The sequence below is a fragment of the Hyperolius riggenbachi genome, chromosome 6, assembly GCF_040937935.1.
Source record: "Hyperolius riggenbachi isolate aHypRig1 chromosome 6, aHypRig1.pri, whole genome shotgun sequence".
Taxonomy (NCBI): Eukaryota; Metazoa; Chordata; class Amphibia; order Anura; family Hyperoliidae; genus Hyperolius; species Hyperolius riggenbachi.
In genome coordinates, this window is record NC_090651.1 from 76,081,921 (window position 1) to 76,097,636 (window position 15,716).

General features: G+C 43.7%; 1 protein-coding gene across 1 annotated transcript in view; it reads right to left on the reverse strand.

The window, feature by feature from the left end:
• Positions 1-1,207: 1,207 nt before the first annotated feature.
• DMAP1 (DNA methyltransferase 1 associated protein 1) overlaps positions 1,208-15,716 on the reverse strand; it is a 102,671-nt gene continuing 88,162 nt past the window's right edge. The window contains exon 11 of the mRNA XM_068239546.1: positions 1,208-2,372. Within this exon, the coding sequence (XP_068095647.1) occupies positions 2,313-2,372 (60 nt within the window). The 3' untranslated portion in view covers positions 1,208-2,312. The remainder of the gene's footprint in view (positions 2,373-15,716) is intronic.

Sequence of the window (15,716 nt, forward strand, 5' to 3'; positions counted from 1 at the left end):
ATGTAATAAAACTCAAGTCATTTCTAAGTAAGGGACTACCTGACTTTGTCCAAGTGTGAATGTAACCAAAAATGTAGAGGTGTGAATTAAAGCGCACCGGAAAAGACATGACGAGATAAACATTGGTGCATAAGAGTACTAGTCCTACTAATAATAGTCTGAGGTCCCTTTCTATTTACTTACAATATGAAAGTAAAAACAAAGCAAAAAAACAACAGTGCTTTAATCTATGCGAATAAGGCTATTGAACAGCAGTGGAATTGAGACCCAAAATTAAAAAGAAACCCAAACACTTCTATTTGGCTAAGAAAATACTGCCGATAACAAGGCAGGGCTGTAAAGTTCAAACCGCTATTGTTTTTTTGTAAAGCAGAATGAAGCAGATTTTACATCAGACTGACTGTCATGGTTGCGGTTTCTAATTCAACACTTTGAAATTAAACATGCAAGACTCTGGAAAAGTTCAATTTGATTACCATTTGCTCTGTACAAACAATTACAGATACAGTGATCACAACCAATATGCATATGTCCTGCATTCCTCTGCCACAGCTAAGAGGTGTGTTGCCAAGACGATTTTGTCCACTCATTAAAAATTGCTATAAACCTGTGCAAATATTTATGTGATTGAAAGTGTACCAAAGGTAGATTTCATGGGGACAAATGTGTGACAGAGCACACAGAGGCAGGTCTCCCCCCCCCCCCTGAAATCTACCAGCAGCAGCTTGTCAGTAGCCTAATAGGGGGAGGGCCATCTTTGCAGTAAATCAGGGGTCCCCAAACGCTTTGGGTCAAGGGCCGGGTCAACATACTTCAGACTGCTGGGGGGCCGGAGTATACATAAAATGCGGGCCAGCAAATTACTGCTTTCTGGCTTCCAGGTGGATTGTTGGTGCCAGCACTGCTGTTCTATATTTGGACCACCAATATTTAAAGATGTAGCTGACCACATCAACAAGTAATGCATTTTGTGTGTGGGGGGCCGGTAAAAAAGCCTCAGGGGGCCGCATTCGGCCCGCGGGCCTTAGTTTGAGGACCACTGAGTAAAGTCTCTCCTGCAAACCGCCCCCTATGGCAATGGAAATCCCCTTCCTTGTCTGTCAATGCCCCTTCATCGCCTCTACCCCGCCCCTTCATCGCCTCTACACCGCCCCTTCATCGCCTCTACCCGGCCCCTTCATCGTCTCTACCCCGCCCCTTCATCACCTCTCCCCCTCCTCTCTGTGCACAGATGCTGAAATGCTGCAGCGTTGTGAGCCCAAGATTGTGGCTTTTTGTTTTATTTATTTGTTTGACCTTCCTGGCAATATGATTATTTCTGGATTTTAGGGTCTAAAAGCGGTGCAATTTTTTCTCAAGTTTTTAGTTCCTAAAAGCAGGAAAAACATCAACGCAGAGAGATCTGCTGCAGCCTCTGAATATTACTCACCTCTCTGGGATCCAGTGCTGCAATTCTCCCTCCATCCTCCAGGTGGCGCTAGACCCCTATAGTGAGATTGCCGTCTGTCATCATGACGACAAACGGCGATCGTACTCTAGGGATCCAGAGCCTCCAAGGACCGGAAGTAGAATGGCTGCCAGTATCTGGATCCCGGGTTGGTGAGTTAAAACGCCGCCACGCTGCTGCCTCTACATACCTTCTGATGGCAACCCTGAGTCAGGCTCGGGAATAACACTTCTGGCTTCATTTTTCCCACCACGAGCCTGACTTGGGGTTACCGCCAAGGAGGTTAAGTATTCGGGTTCTCTTTAATGTTACTAAAAATTACTTTTTTCCTTTTCAATTTGCAGACAGCTATCAACTTCCACATCTTTCTGTAACCCCTTGCTGCATTTATTTTGTAAAACAAAATCAGGTCCAGTTTTGAATAAATTTTTTTTTTTAAATCAGCAGATGGAAACAAGGGAATTTGTAACATGAAAAAACAAGGTGTGTAGAATGATGTGTGTTGTGTCAGTGGAGTTCTCCTGCAGCCACAACAGTCCTCCTTCCCTCTTGGAATCGGAGCTTCGCTGTAGGACACACATTGCGTATAGTAATAGGTTCCCCTTCCTGTTGATAGTCACAGCACAGTGAGGAACCATCAGTCTTATAGCCACACCGTCCATTGCTGCAGCTCCCGGGACAGAGGTTCTGCTCAGTGGAAGACACGGGCTGATTTCACAGCATCTGATTTCACAACAGCAAACATAAAAACCATAAATGAGATAAAACGTCCAGAATGTCAGTGGCTCCCCTCTGGCACAGACCCGCTGGCCGGACAGACGCTGGAGCTGGCCCAGAATCTCTCGCTGGCTGTCCCGCCTCTTCCTCAAGGCTTCTTCATCTTCTTCACGGACGACGAGCTGGACGCCGATTCCCTTCGCTTCCGCTGCATGAAGAAAAGCAAAACGTTAAAATGGAGATGAAGTGATCATTTCTATAAAAACAAAACACACATTTAAAGTGAACCTGAGGTGAGAGGGATATGGAGGCTGCCATATTTCCTTTTAAGCAATGCCAGTTGCCTGGCTGTCCTGCTAATCCTCTGCCTCGAATATTTTAGCCATAGACCATGAACAAGCATCCAGAAGATCAGGCGTTTCTGACAGTATTGTCAGATCTGCATTTTTGTTTCTGGTGTGATTAAGATGATACTGCAGCCAAATAGATCAGCAGGATGCCAGGCAACTAGTATTGTTTAAAAGGGAATAAATATGGCAGCCTCCATATACCTCTCACCTCAGGTTCACTTTAGCACACATTTAGTGACTGATCTGTGTTTTCTAGCACTTCACACTGTTTTGCCACTGAGTACGTTTTCACACTACATCCACTGCGTTACAGCGCAATGGACAATATAATCACATCACAACATGATGCAATTATATTTAATTGGCGCTTTCACACTGGTGCAGTTGTAGTGCGGCGATTTCTGGTGAAGTAACACAAAGCATACTGTGTGTTACCAGGTGACACTCGCAGTGCAAGCATAAAATCTATGGACTGTATGCTGCGCTGTACCAGTCACAGCAAAAGACTTTATTGCGATCCTATTTTTCAGGAAGTGCAATGTATATAGCGTGAAAGTACCCGTATGTTTATCCAAAAAAGTGGACATTTCGAAAGTCGCAAGGTATAGTTGAAAAGCAATTTCACCAAAAAGTGGTTAGGATCAGGAAAATATGACATGTTTCTCCACGTTGAGGAAAAGTCTCTCTATATTGTCTTTTTGCGAGAAGTCTCCATAGCCAGCACCAAGAGGCCTCAGGAAATGTAATACAGTATATTTATTACTAAACAGATATATACACAAGGTTTCCAGTATATGGAAACCTTTAAAATATCTGCAGCACAGACACTTGCCCCAACAGACTCGCCCAGTGTTAAAATACTGCACTAGTTGGGCATGATTTGGCTACTCTCCGCAGTCTGTGCTCCATGTACAGACAAGCATGGTTTGCTCTGCCGAGCTGCAAGTGCAACACTATGAAGACGTGTGAGGGGAAGCACAAGGAAAGCTTCCGCTACCAGGGAATATGACAGCAATACAACCTGCCCGACCGGTTTCCTCTTGAACAGATCTGGAAGCAGAATGCTGGGGACAATTATACAATTACATCAGACTCACTCAAACCAATTATCGTATATACTCGAGTATGAGCTGACCCCCCCAACTTCAAAAAATCTGGAAAAAAAGATTGACTTGACTATAAGCCGGGGGTAGGAAATTTAGCAGCTACTGCTCACTGCTGCATCGGCATGGCAACAGGCAGCACACCATGGCTACAGAACACTTTCCACACCTTCCCTCTTTGGGACATTTTTTTGGGCCCCAAAAACTCGGCTTATACTCAAGTATATAGGGTATAGAGTGGCTGGATAGTGTACTGGTTAAGGGCACTGCCTTTGACATGGGAGACCAGGGTTCAAATCCTGGCTACAGTCAGTATCTATTCAGTAAGGAGTTCAAGGCAAGACTCCCTAACACTGCAGGGTGGCCCCTTGAGTGCGCCTTAGTGGCTGCAGCTCTTGAGCGCTTTGAGTCCAACAGGAGAAAAGCGCTATATAAATGTTCGGATTATTATTATTATTATTATACATGGTCAGGATGATGGCAATATATCTCAGAATACTTACTGGACTCAGAAGTACTGCCTAAACAATCCCCTATTTTACAATTCCAATTAGACCCTCAATTTACTTCTGCAGCAACACAGCAGCCTAGTCTAGGTTTCTGAAGTAGAGTGTGAAATAAGCATAGATTCTGAAGGACAGGTTTTTATGTCTGTGTTCCACAATGTTTTTACCCTTTATTTCCAGATCAGAAAGTTCTAGATTAGCCTTAAAGCTGAAAAAAAGTAAAGTGCGGTTTTAGTCTCGTTACTGTTACAAGGGATGTCACAGTGAGGCACAATTATTTTCCCAGGTGTTATGGAGACATTTGGGATTCTTAACTCCTTTGTACCGCTGCACAGCACTAGCATAGTCCGCAGTGTTCCCCCTGCTGGCACCTACTTCCTGTACTGTGAGTTCTACACCGTACTGAATTCGGCAAAAGATCATTTTAATCGTGTTTGGCTGTTAAAGCGGATCTGAACTCAGAACTTAACTCTCTGTTCTAAAAGATAAGCAACAGCAGAATAATCTTTAAAGAAAAACATTTCTTTGTTACAGCTGGTACAAATCCTGCAATAAATGTACAGTGTGTCTACACCCTGCATTGATGGAAGCAGACATAGGGTTAACATCCTGTGTTTACAAATTAGCTGCTCTGCCGAGATTACTGAGCTGAGAAAGATGATTACATTTGTGATTAGCCACAGATGAGAGAGAATTAGACAGGCTAAACTCTCTAAATGCATACAGGATGGATTTCTCTAGGTTTTCCTTCAGTCCTGGGCAAGAGTTCAGGTCCACTTTAAGAGGGAAAGAAAAACTAAGCCTAAACCTATGTACCCACGGCCAGACGGATTGGGGATCTCCGCCAACGAACAATCGTTCCCTGATCCATCCGACCGAACCTACAAACATTATTGGCCACCGTGAAAACTAATTGTTATGTAAACAATAATTTACATGACCGCAGCAAATTACCCTTAAAGTCAATGGGGGAGCGGAATGATCCTCTGCAATATTTAATTTAAGTATTTATATAGCACCGACATGTTACGCAGCGCTGTACAGAGTGTATATTGTCTTGTCCCTAACTGTCCCTCAGAGGGGCTCACAATCCAATCCCTACCATAGTCATATGTCTATGTATGTATCGTGTAGTGCAGGCATGATAGTCTAGGGCCAATTTAGGGGGAAGCCAATTAACCTATCTGTAGGTTTTTGGAATGTGGGAGGAAATTGGAGTGCCCGGAGGAAACCCACACAGATACAGCTTGGGTTTGCAGATGTTGACCTAACTGGGATTTGAACCGGGGACCCATTGCTGCAAGGCGAGAGCACTAACCACTACACCACCGTGCTGCTGTGACATCACAATGCTACGTGACATCGCAAAAGATATTGTTTGCCGTGAATAAATAGTTTGAAAAATCACGCGGTGGGTATGGACCTTCAGTTCTATTATCTCTACATAGAATGGAAAAATATTGGCCACAGGGCCGTATGTCCTCACAGCTCTTCAGCAGACTATACCGGGCACACATAACTGGATATGCCATTTGTGATATCAATAACCGGTGGGGGGTAATTATATCCAGAATATCCATTCTTCATCCTTCTGCTCATTAACAAGATAATACAAAGAAATTAAGGCAACTGCAGCCCGGTATGCACACGTTCTGCACGGCTTCTCTCATATTCATACATGAGGGCAAATCAGCTCCATTTTTCATACATGTCAACTGATCCAATTTATCCCACCACTCGTGTCTGTAGAAGCCCCTCGGCAAGATCCAGATATGTCGGATGTGCCCATACAGGAGCCCACCTCAGGCAGTGACACCCACCAGCTGCTATTAACTCTTTATTCACCACTCTAGCCTGTGACAGGTGGAGCAAATAAAACTCACGCAACTGGCGAACACCTAAATCGAGGAGGGTGTACAGCATCCAATATTACTTGCACATCTATTGCTCTATAGCCCACGCATGGTAAACAGCAGGCTTACCAGGATTAATAAAGGCCCAAATGCAGGTCTAGGTGAGGTTTACAGAGTCGTCTAGAAGACAGCAGCGAGTACCCCTACTCTCCTCCAAACTTCTATTGTGTGGTATAATTCCCCCCCCCCTTCCTTCCCCATGCCATGGATGGATGGATCAGGAGAGAAAGTGCACACACTGCTTTTCACAGGGGGATACATACACACAATCGCATAAGACAGGGCTAATATGCATCTGCAGAAGAAATAAGCCTGGTACACACATCCAATTTTCATTTGCCAATCAGTGACCAATTATATCACCTCCATGTAATATGAGGGCCAAGAGGTTTTAAATACTAAGAAACGATTGTGTAGGTAAGCTCTCTACACTACAGTGGTATAATTGGCCAACCACTGGCCAATCAAAATTGGATGTGTGTACAATGTTTTAAAGTGCACACACACATTCAATTTTGATATGTTCTGACACAGATTGTACCCTTTTTGCAGGTGTAAAGCCTGTTACACACTTTCAAAAATGATTAGCCAATCACTGACCAATTGTACCACCTCCATGTAGTATGACAGTCAGCAGATATTGAATACTAGGAGCAGATTATGTAGGTAAACCCTCATACTACATGGAGGTGGTAAAATTGGTCAGAGATTGGCCATTCATAATTGAAAGTGTGTACCAGGCTTAAAGTAATCCAGAGACCGATTAAGCTAAAGATTTGATACTTACCTGGGGCTTCCTCCAGCCCCATAAGTCCCTCACTGTCCTCCCACGGTTTGCCATTCAGCCACAATCAACCCCTTTAACTGGCTCAGTCGCATGCGCAGAAGACTCGACTGACGCAACTGAATCAGTTACTGGGGCCGATTGCGGCTGAACAGTAAGGGACTCAGATGTGCTTATGGGGCTGGAGGAAGCCCCAGATAAATATCAAATCTTTAGCTTAATCTGTCTCTGGTACACTTTAAGGGTGTGTACACTTCCAATTTTACCACTTTCAGTTAGTCTGAGGACCAACAGACTTTTAATATTCTAAACAGATTGTGTAGGTGAGCTCACATACTACATAGAAGTGGTAAAATAGGCCAATCAAAATTGGATGTGTGTACGCACCCTTAGTTAGGCTCATGAGCAGCAGTTTGTATAGTTATTGCAGATCTGGAGGTGACTGGTGACTGAGAGGAAGTAACTAAAATTTCCACTAAAAGAGGTATTAATACGTCTGACCATGTCGAGATCCGGCATTATGTCCGAGACTGGACACATGGAAGAAATTGCCTCCATATTCGGCATTTATGTCCAAAAGAAATGTCTTTCTGGGACAACATTTTCTCTCTTACTATAGAAGAACAATGCCTAAAGCCTGTTTTCGTTTTGCGTGTAAATGGGAAGGGTTAGAACATGTTAGATCTGTCTGTGGCCTCTAAAGGTGCCCATACACGATACAATGAAATAGTTTGATTTTCCCGTTTATTTGACTAAAACAATCGCAAAGAGAAGAAATTGAAAATGATCTTTTTTTGATAAAATAAAAGCCCAAACAATTGGTTATTCATTTTTTTTTTTCCGGTAAAAATCTCATTGGATGGGTTGAAAAAAAAATAAATCAGGTTGATTGCTTTGAAAACCAAATGGTGTATGGTAGGTTTGATATAATAATCTAATAGATCATAATTGAATCGTGTATGGCTAGAAAGATTTTTCTACAATTCCCGTTACACCAGTGATGGTTTCTCACCCGCAATGAGAAGTGAGAGTATATAAGAGAAGGCATTTCATTTTCATTTTAAAAAATTACAAAAAAATAGACTGGTTCTGCATAAGTCTTTGGGAAACGTTTGATCCAATGACATTGATTTACAAAGTGACAGAAAGCTCTAAACTTGCATTTCTTTGTAACCATGTCAATAATAGAGTGTTTGGAGTATAAAATGCACACAAACTCCCATCTCCCGCATGAGTAATTAGATGTCCTGAGCATGATCCCTTTTCATACGTTTATTACACACCTGGACAGCAGCAAGCTGTGATACGCCCACTTGGTGGATTAGGCTAGGAACATTTAGGGATGGCTGTGTTTCATATGGAAATATAAAGGAAATCCAGTGGGAATAAATGTTTGATATTAGCGTTTGCAAATTCTACAACGTAACTGAAGGAACTGCATTTTCATTTAAGTGAAATTTCCCTTTGAATGGGCTGTATTTGGGATAATGAGTTGTAAATGTGTGTGTAACATGTATGTAATGCAGTGTTTGCTGTGATAGAAAGCTTTTTGTTAAACAAAATGAATAATAATAATATCCTTCATCTGGATGACACTGCGCTGATGCATGGGAGAGCGTTCTGACTATGGCGCGGTCAGAGGTTGCGTGGCTACGTCTCTGTATAATGTCTCCACACATTTTAATATGGCCGTCTCCTCCGCACCTCAATGCATTCAGCGTATACATTATACATACAGGTTTTCAGGTCTTCTCCTTTTTATTCAAACATTCTAACTCCATCTGGAATGAAAGATTTGCGATTGATCTTAACAATGGAACTTGCAGGTTTGAGACGCTCTCTAAAAAGACGAAGCCGGCGGGGAGCCGACGGAGGGAGCTTAAAAGTCGTCTAATTCTGACTCGCTGCCGTGGACTTCACAGACCCGGGCCTTTTTCTTGTGCCCATTAGTGGGCTGACTTCTGAGAGCAGGAACAAAGGCCTGCGGTGTGAGGCATTCTGGGACAGCTGACTCATTAGGGACGGATGACTGGAGTAAGAGTTTAGGGAATCAAACACCGGCCTAATCTAGAGTAGCTGGACGAACTTCGACATGGAACTAATTTGCTCCAAGTTGGGCTTTGTCTCTACAAGACCTTCCGTCTCCCTGGAGGGGTCACTCCGGCTCAGGGGGTTCCAGATAAGCGGAGGAAGATGGGACAGAAGTAATGTGTTACCCCGCTCCCTGAACAGCCTCCCTGCACACAGAGATTGTTCTCTTGTAACGAGTCAGTTCTCAAGAATGCCTCAATCATCAACACAGGCGATACACACTGGCATCTGTGCTTCTCCAACCCATGATCAATAAACAGCACCGTATGCGTATCTTCTAAGCAGCAAAATACACAAAACACATACCGGTGTGTGTGCCAATCATAAAGACCTGCAAACCCCATGCCTGGGTATATTCGTATATGGGGCTCCCATCCTAAATAAAGTGAATGGAAGAAAGTTTACAGTCTTCTGAAATGGAATAAAAATAGTAAGCTCATTAATATACAGTGTTCTGCCCAGGCTCTTTTAGCCGGGTGCTCCACCCGGCTAATTTTTGGGGAGCACCCGACTGTCATTGGCTCCCTTCCTCATCCTCTTCCGCTGCTGTAAGAAAAGTTGCGCTTGCCCTCCATTTCCCCGTAGTGCCCCATCCGGCATGATATACCCTTTATGCAGGTTTTTTTTTTAAAGGGGAGGGGATAGGTCCATATTTTTTTTTTTATAACTGCCATTAGAATAAAAAAATAGATTTCTATTTCACAAACTACCTTGCACAAGTATTCACCTCCCCCCCTGGAGTTTTTCAGGTTTCATTCTACAAGAGAACGGTTATTGGAGTAAAGCCTGGGTCAACAATGGGCTTAAATATCCACATGTAAAAAGAAGCAGGGACTTGTAGTTCATACACTAAGGCCCCGTTCACACTGCACGCGTTTCCAGCCGCGTTTTGGAAACGCGTGCATGTGGCCGACACGCACGACATCAGACATTGCATAGAGTGCAATGTCTGATGTTCACACTGCATGCGTTCCGGACCGCACGCTGCACGCATTTTTTGTAAAAACGCATGGCTGTCCCATTCACTTTTCAGTGATGGGATCAGCCACGCAACGCATACGAACGCGGATGGCGTGCGTTCGTACGCGTTGCGGTCCGCATGCGTTGCGGTCTGCGTTCTGCAGTCTGAATGGGGCCTAAAATGCTGAATTCAGTAATGCCCACTTTCACTCAACATGAGCTGTATGCAGTTAACAGCATGTGCTCCCAAGCCCCAGTGCCTCAACACATGGTAGAGGCCTCCTTACCGCTTGCCCATAACACATGCCTGACAAAGGCCAACTCAACCTACCCATGAAACATGATGAAGGGCTCCTTACCGCTTGCCCATAAAACATGCCTGATGATCAATAATAAAAACGACATACCGGTATTTATATTCTCGTACAATTGGTGTGTTGTGAGATCTCTTTCCTTTGTATCTATATATTTAATTTATTGTCTCCAGCGGCCAGTAATTAGTTCCAAAAAGGATTGTGCGGTGCTAGTCTATGGGGATTTCAGCTGGATCTTCTAAAGTAAACTAGCGCCAAGCCCTTTCCCAACGCACCCACAAATGATTATGGAAGTCACCTCCCCACTTGCCCATAAAATGTCTGACAAAGGCTACCCCAAACCACCCGATGAAACATGATGGAGGTCTCCTTACCACTTGCCTACAAAACATGTCTGACAAAGCCCTTCCCAAACCCACCCATAAAGCATGATGGAGGCCTCCTGGCTACTCGTTCATAAAACATGTCTGACAAAGGCTACCTCAACCCACCTAAAGGTGGCCACTAACGGTCCAATTTCTAGCGAAAAATCGTTTGAGCGATCAGAAATTCTGATCGGACGAAAAATCGTTCACTACACCATCAACTAACCAATCATTGCTTCCTATCTATCACGACCACCAAGAAAATCCAAATTTTCATTCGACGAAAATTCATTCGGGCGACATTTTTTTCACTCGAATTGTGTCCACCAATGGAGATTATTTACAACCAATCCGATCAGAATTTCTGATCGCTCGAACGATTTTTCGCTAGAAATTGGACAGTTAGTGGCCAGCTTTAGAAACATGATGGAAGACTACTTACCACTTGCCTATAAAACATGCCAGACAAAGCCCTCCACTAATCCACCTACAAAACATGGTGGAGGCCTGCTAACTAAATACACATGCAGTATGTCAAACTGGGGCCTCTCCTACTCACCCATAAAAGAACTTGTAAGCGTGCCTCCTTACCACTGACCCATTAAACATGTCAAGGCTTTGGAAATCTTTTTGTAGCCTAAGCCTGCTTTAAATTTCTCAATAACCTTATCCCTGACCTGTCTGGTGTGTTCTTTGGACTTCATGGTGTTGTTGCTCCCAATATTCTCTTTAGATTACACACAGTGGCACTCTATTTAGTCATTAGCACTCATCGGGCAATGTCTATGGGCAACTGACTGCACTCAGACCAAAGGGGGCTGAATAATTACGCACACCCCACTTTGCAGTTATTTATATGTAAAAAATGTTTGGAATCATGTATGATTTTCGTTCCACTTCTCACGTGTACACCACTTTGTATTGGTCTTTCACATGGAATTCCAATAAAATTGATTCCTGTTTGTGGCAGTTATATGACAAAATGTGGAAAACTTCAAGGGGGCCAAATACTTTTGCAAACCACTGTATCACAATAAATAATTATTTATAAGCAAGATATTGTTTAGAATGTTTGGTCATCTACAAAACTCCATGAAGTAAATGCAGCTTTTAAGTGACATTGGGCCATTATCCCTACACAAGCGATGTGCTATATTTAGTCAGCGAGTGATAAGGGCCAGTCCTTCCAAGGGCTTACTTGAGCACTGATAAAATACAAATCTCTTTTGATTAGCTGAATCTGTGGAAAGCCCAGTATAGAAAATAATTAAATGTTTTTGATTTTTTCAAATGCTGGACTTTAGCACTGCAAAGAACAGCTAGTCATGTATCCATCATCTCTTCATGAATTTAGGATGTGTTTCAATGCCAGGTTCAGAAGTCAACTGATGAGGTATATAGGGCTCTCCCATGGTGACAGGGACATCAGATGGCAAATCCCACTGCAGGTCAGTTATTGACACAATCATTTGATCTTACCTGTAAAACACTATGTAAAGTGTAAGAGCACTATAAAAATGTTTAGGAATAAAAAATATGATGTATAATGATTATATAGTCAGTTGATGTTTGGAAATCCTCAGCTCTGGCAAAACTAATAAGACATGCAGCACTCTATAAGGCTGGTGTGGACAGGCTGAGTGCAACACTGCAGGATAACTGATCAATGTGCCATCACCATACAGCAATCTCTACCTCTGCCTGCATGCCTTGTACCAGCAGCGCGCCCGACTGGTGGAGGAGCGGAGAGGGCTGACGTCTCTGGCCCCGCCAATATCCCCTACGGGCCACTGTAAGATTTCTCTTCCAAGGTAGCGCAAAATGGCCACAGTGTGAATGCGTCTGACCTTTTGTCTTGGACTAATCTAATTGTGTCGTCTTTGTGTAATCAAGCAGTAAAGGTCAGTGCTGTATTTAACAGGGGGCCTCCTTTAGGTAATGAATTTGCCTTGCAGTAAATTAACTTGATTATGCTTTGCTGAAGTATGTCAAAGACCAGGTCATGTTAACCATGACAGCACTGTGCTGCTTGATGTACCGCTCCAGAGAGCCCAGCACAGGTAACTTATATCTCTATTCCTCTATTATCCATGGGAGAGTCCAAATTATCCTTGGAATGAATAGAACTCAATGCTTACGTGTATCACAAATACCAGTTTCACTAAAAGGGCAACACTGTTCATTAATTTACCACTGGCAGACGATGTGTTACTGGAAAAAATAAAAACGTATTTGATTTTATTTTTACCCATTATAAAGCATAACTGGACTTTCTGGTATCACAAAAGCCATGTTGTACCTGTGCTCATACTGTATGAAAGGGAAGCTAAACGTAAGCGATAATGAATTGTATGTGTAGTACAGCAATAGACCAATAGTGGCAGAAAATGGAGCCTCATATGATTTCCAGTACAGGAAGAGATAAGAAACGTCAATTGTTATCAAAGCAAAAGAGCTTCTCTGAGCTCTCCAACCCAACTTGGGAAACAGTGAGACACAGCTTCAGATAAGGTTTTACTGCAGGGCAGTTCAAATGGTCATTAGCTCTGCTCTGTTTCATAGTTTAAAATACAGTGTGGTTTGTAATTGCATATATCTCAGAATGATGCAATGTTATTAAAAAACAAAACAAAAAACTATATAACTGAAAATAAAATTATGATACTTTGCTACTAATGTTCTATTCATTATCTGTACTATGTATGTAGGTGGCTGGAAAGTGTAATGGTTAAAGGCTCTGCCTCTGACACAGGAGACCAGGGTTCGAATCTCGGCTCTGCCTGCTCAGTAAGACAGCACCTATTCAGTAGGAGACCTTAGGCAAGCCTCCCTAACACTGCTACTGCCTATAGAGCGCGTCCTAGTGGCTGCTGCTCTGGCGCTTTGAGTCCGCCAGGAGAAAAGCGCGATATAAATGTTATTTGTCTTGTCACGTATACCGCTATATCATAAATTTTCTTTTTCGCTTCAGTGTCCCTTTAAACCCTTGAATATTGGCTTGAGCAGCTGCTGGTGGTTATGCATAAGTGTGAGTATTCTACTCCCCCCCCCCCCCCCCAAACACACACACTATACGTGTGTGTAGTCCTTTACACTACCTAGAAATTGCCAGCAAGCTCAGGTATCCCAGTGACGGCCACTGTACTCTACCCATACAAGTTCATCACCTATTCTATGAGGCACACTGAGGTAAATTCAAACAGCGTTTTCATTTATACTAAAGCAAGCAGGTACAATTTTCTTGGTTTCTTGTCAGAGTACAGTTTCACTTTAAATGACTGTGCACCTTAAATGGCTGTGTTTCCTCTGGGCAGTCCGGTTCCCTCCAACATTCCAAAAAAACATGCAGATAAGTTAACTGGTTTCCCCTAAATTGGCCCTAGACTACGATGGAAATAGGACTATGGCAGAGATAAAGGTCGATTTGCCATCAGATCGATCAACAGATAGATCCCTCTCTGATCAAATCAGAGAGGAATCGTATGGCTGCCTTTACAGCAAACAGATTGTGAATCGATTTCAGCATTAAATCGATTCACCATCTGTGAAGCTGCCGCTCGCATACATTACCTGATCCGGCCGGCGCGAGTCCCCCGGTCTCTGCTGTCTTCTTCTCCGCTCTGGGCTCCAGGGCTGCAGCTTCACTGTACTTCCTGTCCGGGAAAGTTTAAACAGTAGAGGGCGCTCTACTGTTTAAACTTCCTGCCGGGACAGGAAAAAGTGAAGCCTGCCGGACTCGGAGCCCAGCGCGGAGAAGAAGCAGCGGTGACAGCGGGGACTCCCGCCGGCCGGATCAGGTAACGTATTGCCGCCAGCGTCGGCCGTCGGGCATCCGAGCGCCGATATCGACGCACTCCCGACCCGCCGGCGATCGAGCAAAATCTTCCGCACGGACAGGAATGACCGATTTCGGACGGAAATCGATTGTTCGGTCAGCGTTTGCGCAACAATTTTACAACCGATTCGATCACAGTGATCGAATCGGCTGTATATAGGCGGGAAAATCGGTAAGTGTGAGCCCCTATGAGGGACAATTAGTGACAAGACTAATTACTTTACAGCCCTGCGGAAGAAGTTGGGGCTATATAAATACTAAATAATGATGACAAAATTAGATGCAGAGGATGCGGAAGAAAAAATGTCAGGCGTGCACTATTATAAAAAAGCCATCAGTAGCAGCACTTTCCATAACGGTCTCATGTAGTGTAGATGGATTCTGTGGCCTCTGCATCCTAGGAGAGAATAGAGAGAACACAGCACACACTATAGCAGAAGCAGGAAAGCACAGAGCAGCCACTAAGTGACAGCTGCTCCTGATTGTCATGTAAATGAATTCCTTTCTGCTCAGGAAGAAATATTGATCACATGACATGAACACCAAGTTATAGGCGGTCATCCTGGGGCAACGCTGCAGGTATAAACCTTTGCCACAATCAATAGGGGTGCCTCCCTATCAGACTGCGCTGCTCCTTTATATCAGTGACCGGCCAATAGGTGAGACACGATCGGAATTCATGACTTCCCATCTGTCTTGTGGTGACATTCAGTAACGGATGAGGACAATGTTAGGGACGGCTGCGGGGAGGACCATCCTTCTAGGCTGCACTTCAATGCGAGAGGAAGATAAGGACAGGGAACTGGTAGCGTGGAGATTAATGTGTCACCTCTGCAGACGACAGATAAGGCGCTTTCCATCTCCTTGTAAATCACAATACATTCTGCATCTCTTTATAAGAAAGAAAAAGTATGCGGAGTGTTATCGCCCTTATTATCTCCCGTATATATCTCAGTACACCTCTCTGGATTGTACAGCTAAAACTGGAGCGAGAGCTTAAGAAGCTGCCAGCTAGATGTGGATTAAATAGAAGGCAGATTAGAGGAGTACAATTCTTATTTCCTGTGTGGCCCGAGGCCAGGTGAGCTCCGCACTCCATGTTATGATGTTCCTCTCTTTATAAGAGAGCACATAATCAGAAATCTATCATATGACTGCAGGTAAACGCGTGTATTGCTCTGATTTTTATTGAGGATTAGAAGGAAATGGTGTAGCACATACTTTATAAACTGAGGGGGGGAAAAAACAATGCTGCTGTGTTAAGCCAAGATAGGAGTACTGCTTGTCCTGCAGTCACCTATTGAGGCCGTTCACTAGACCTGGACTCCAGG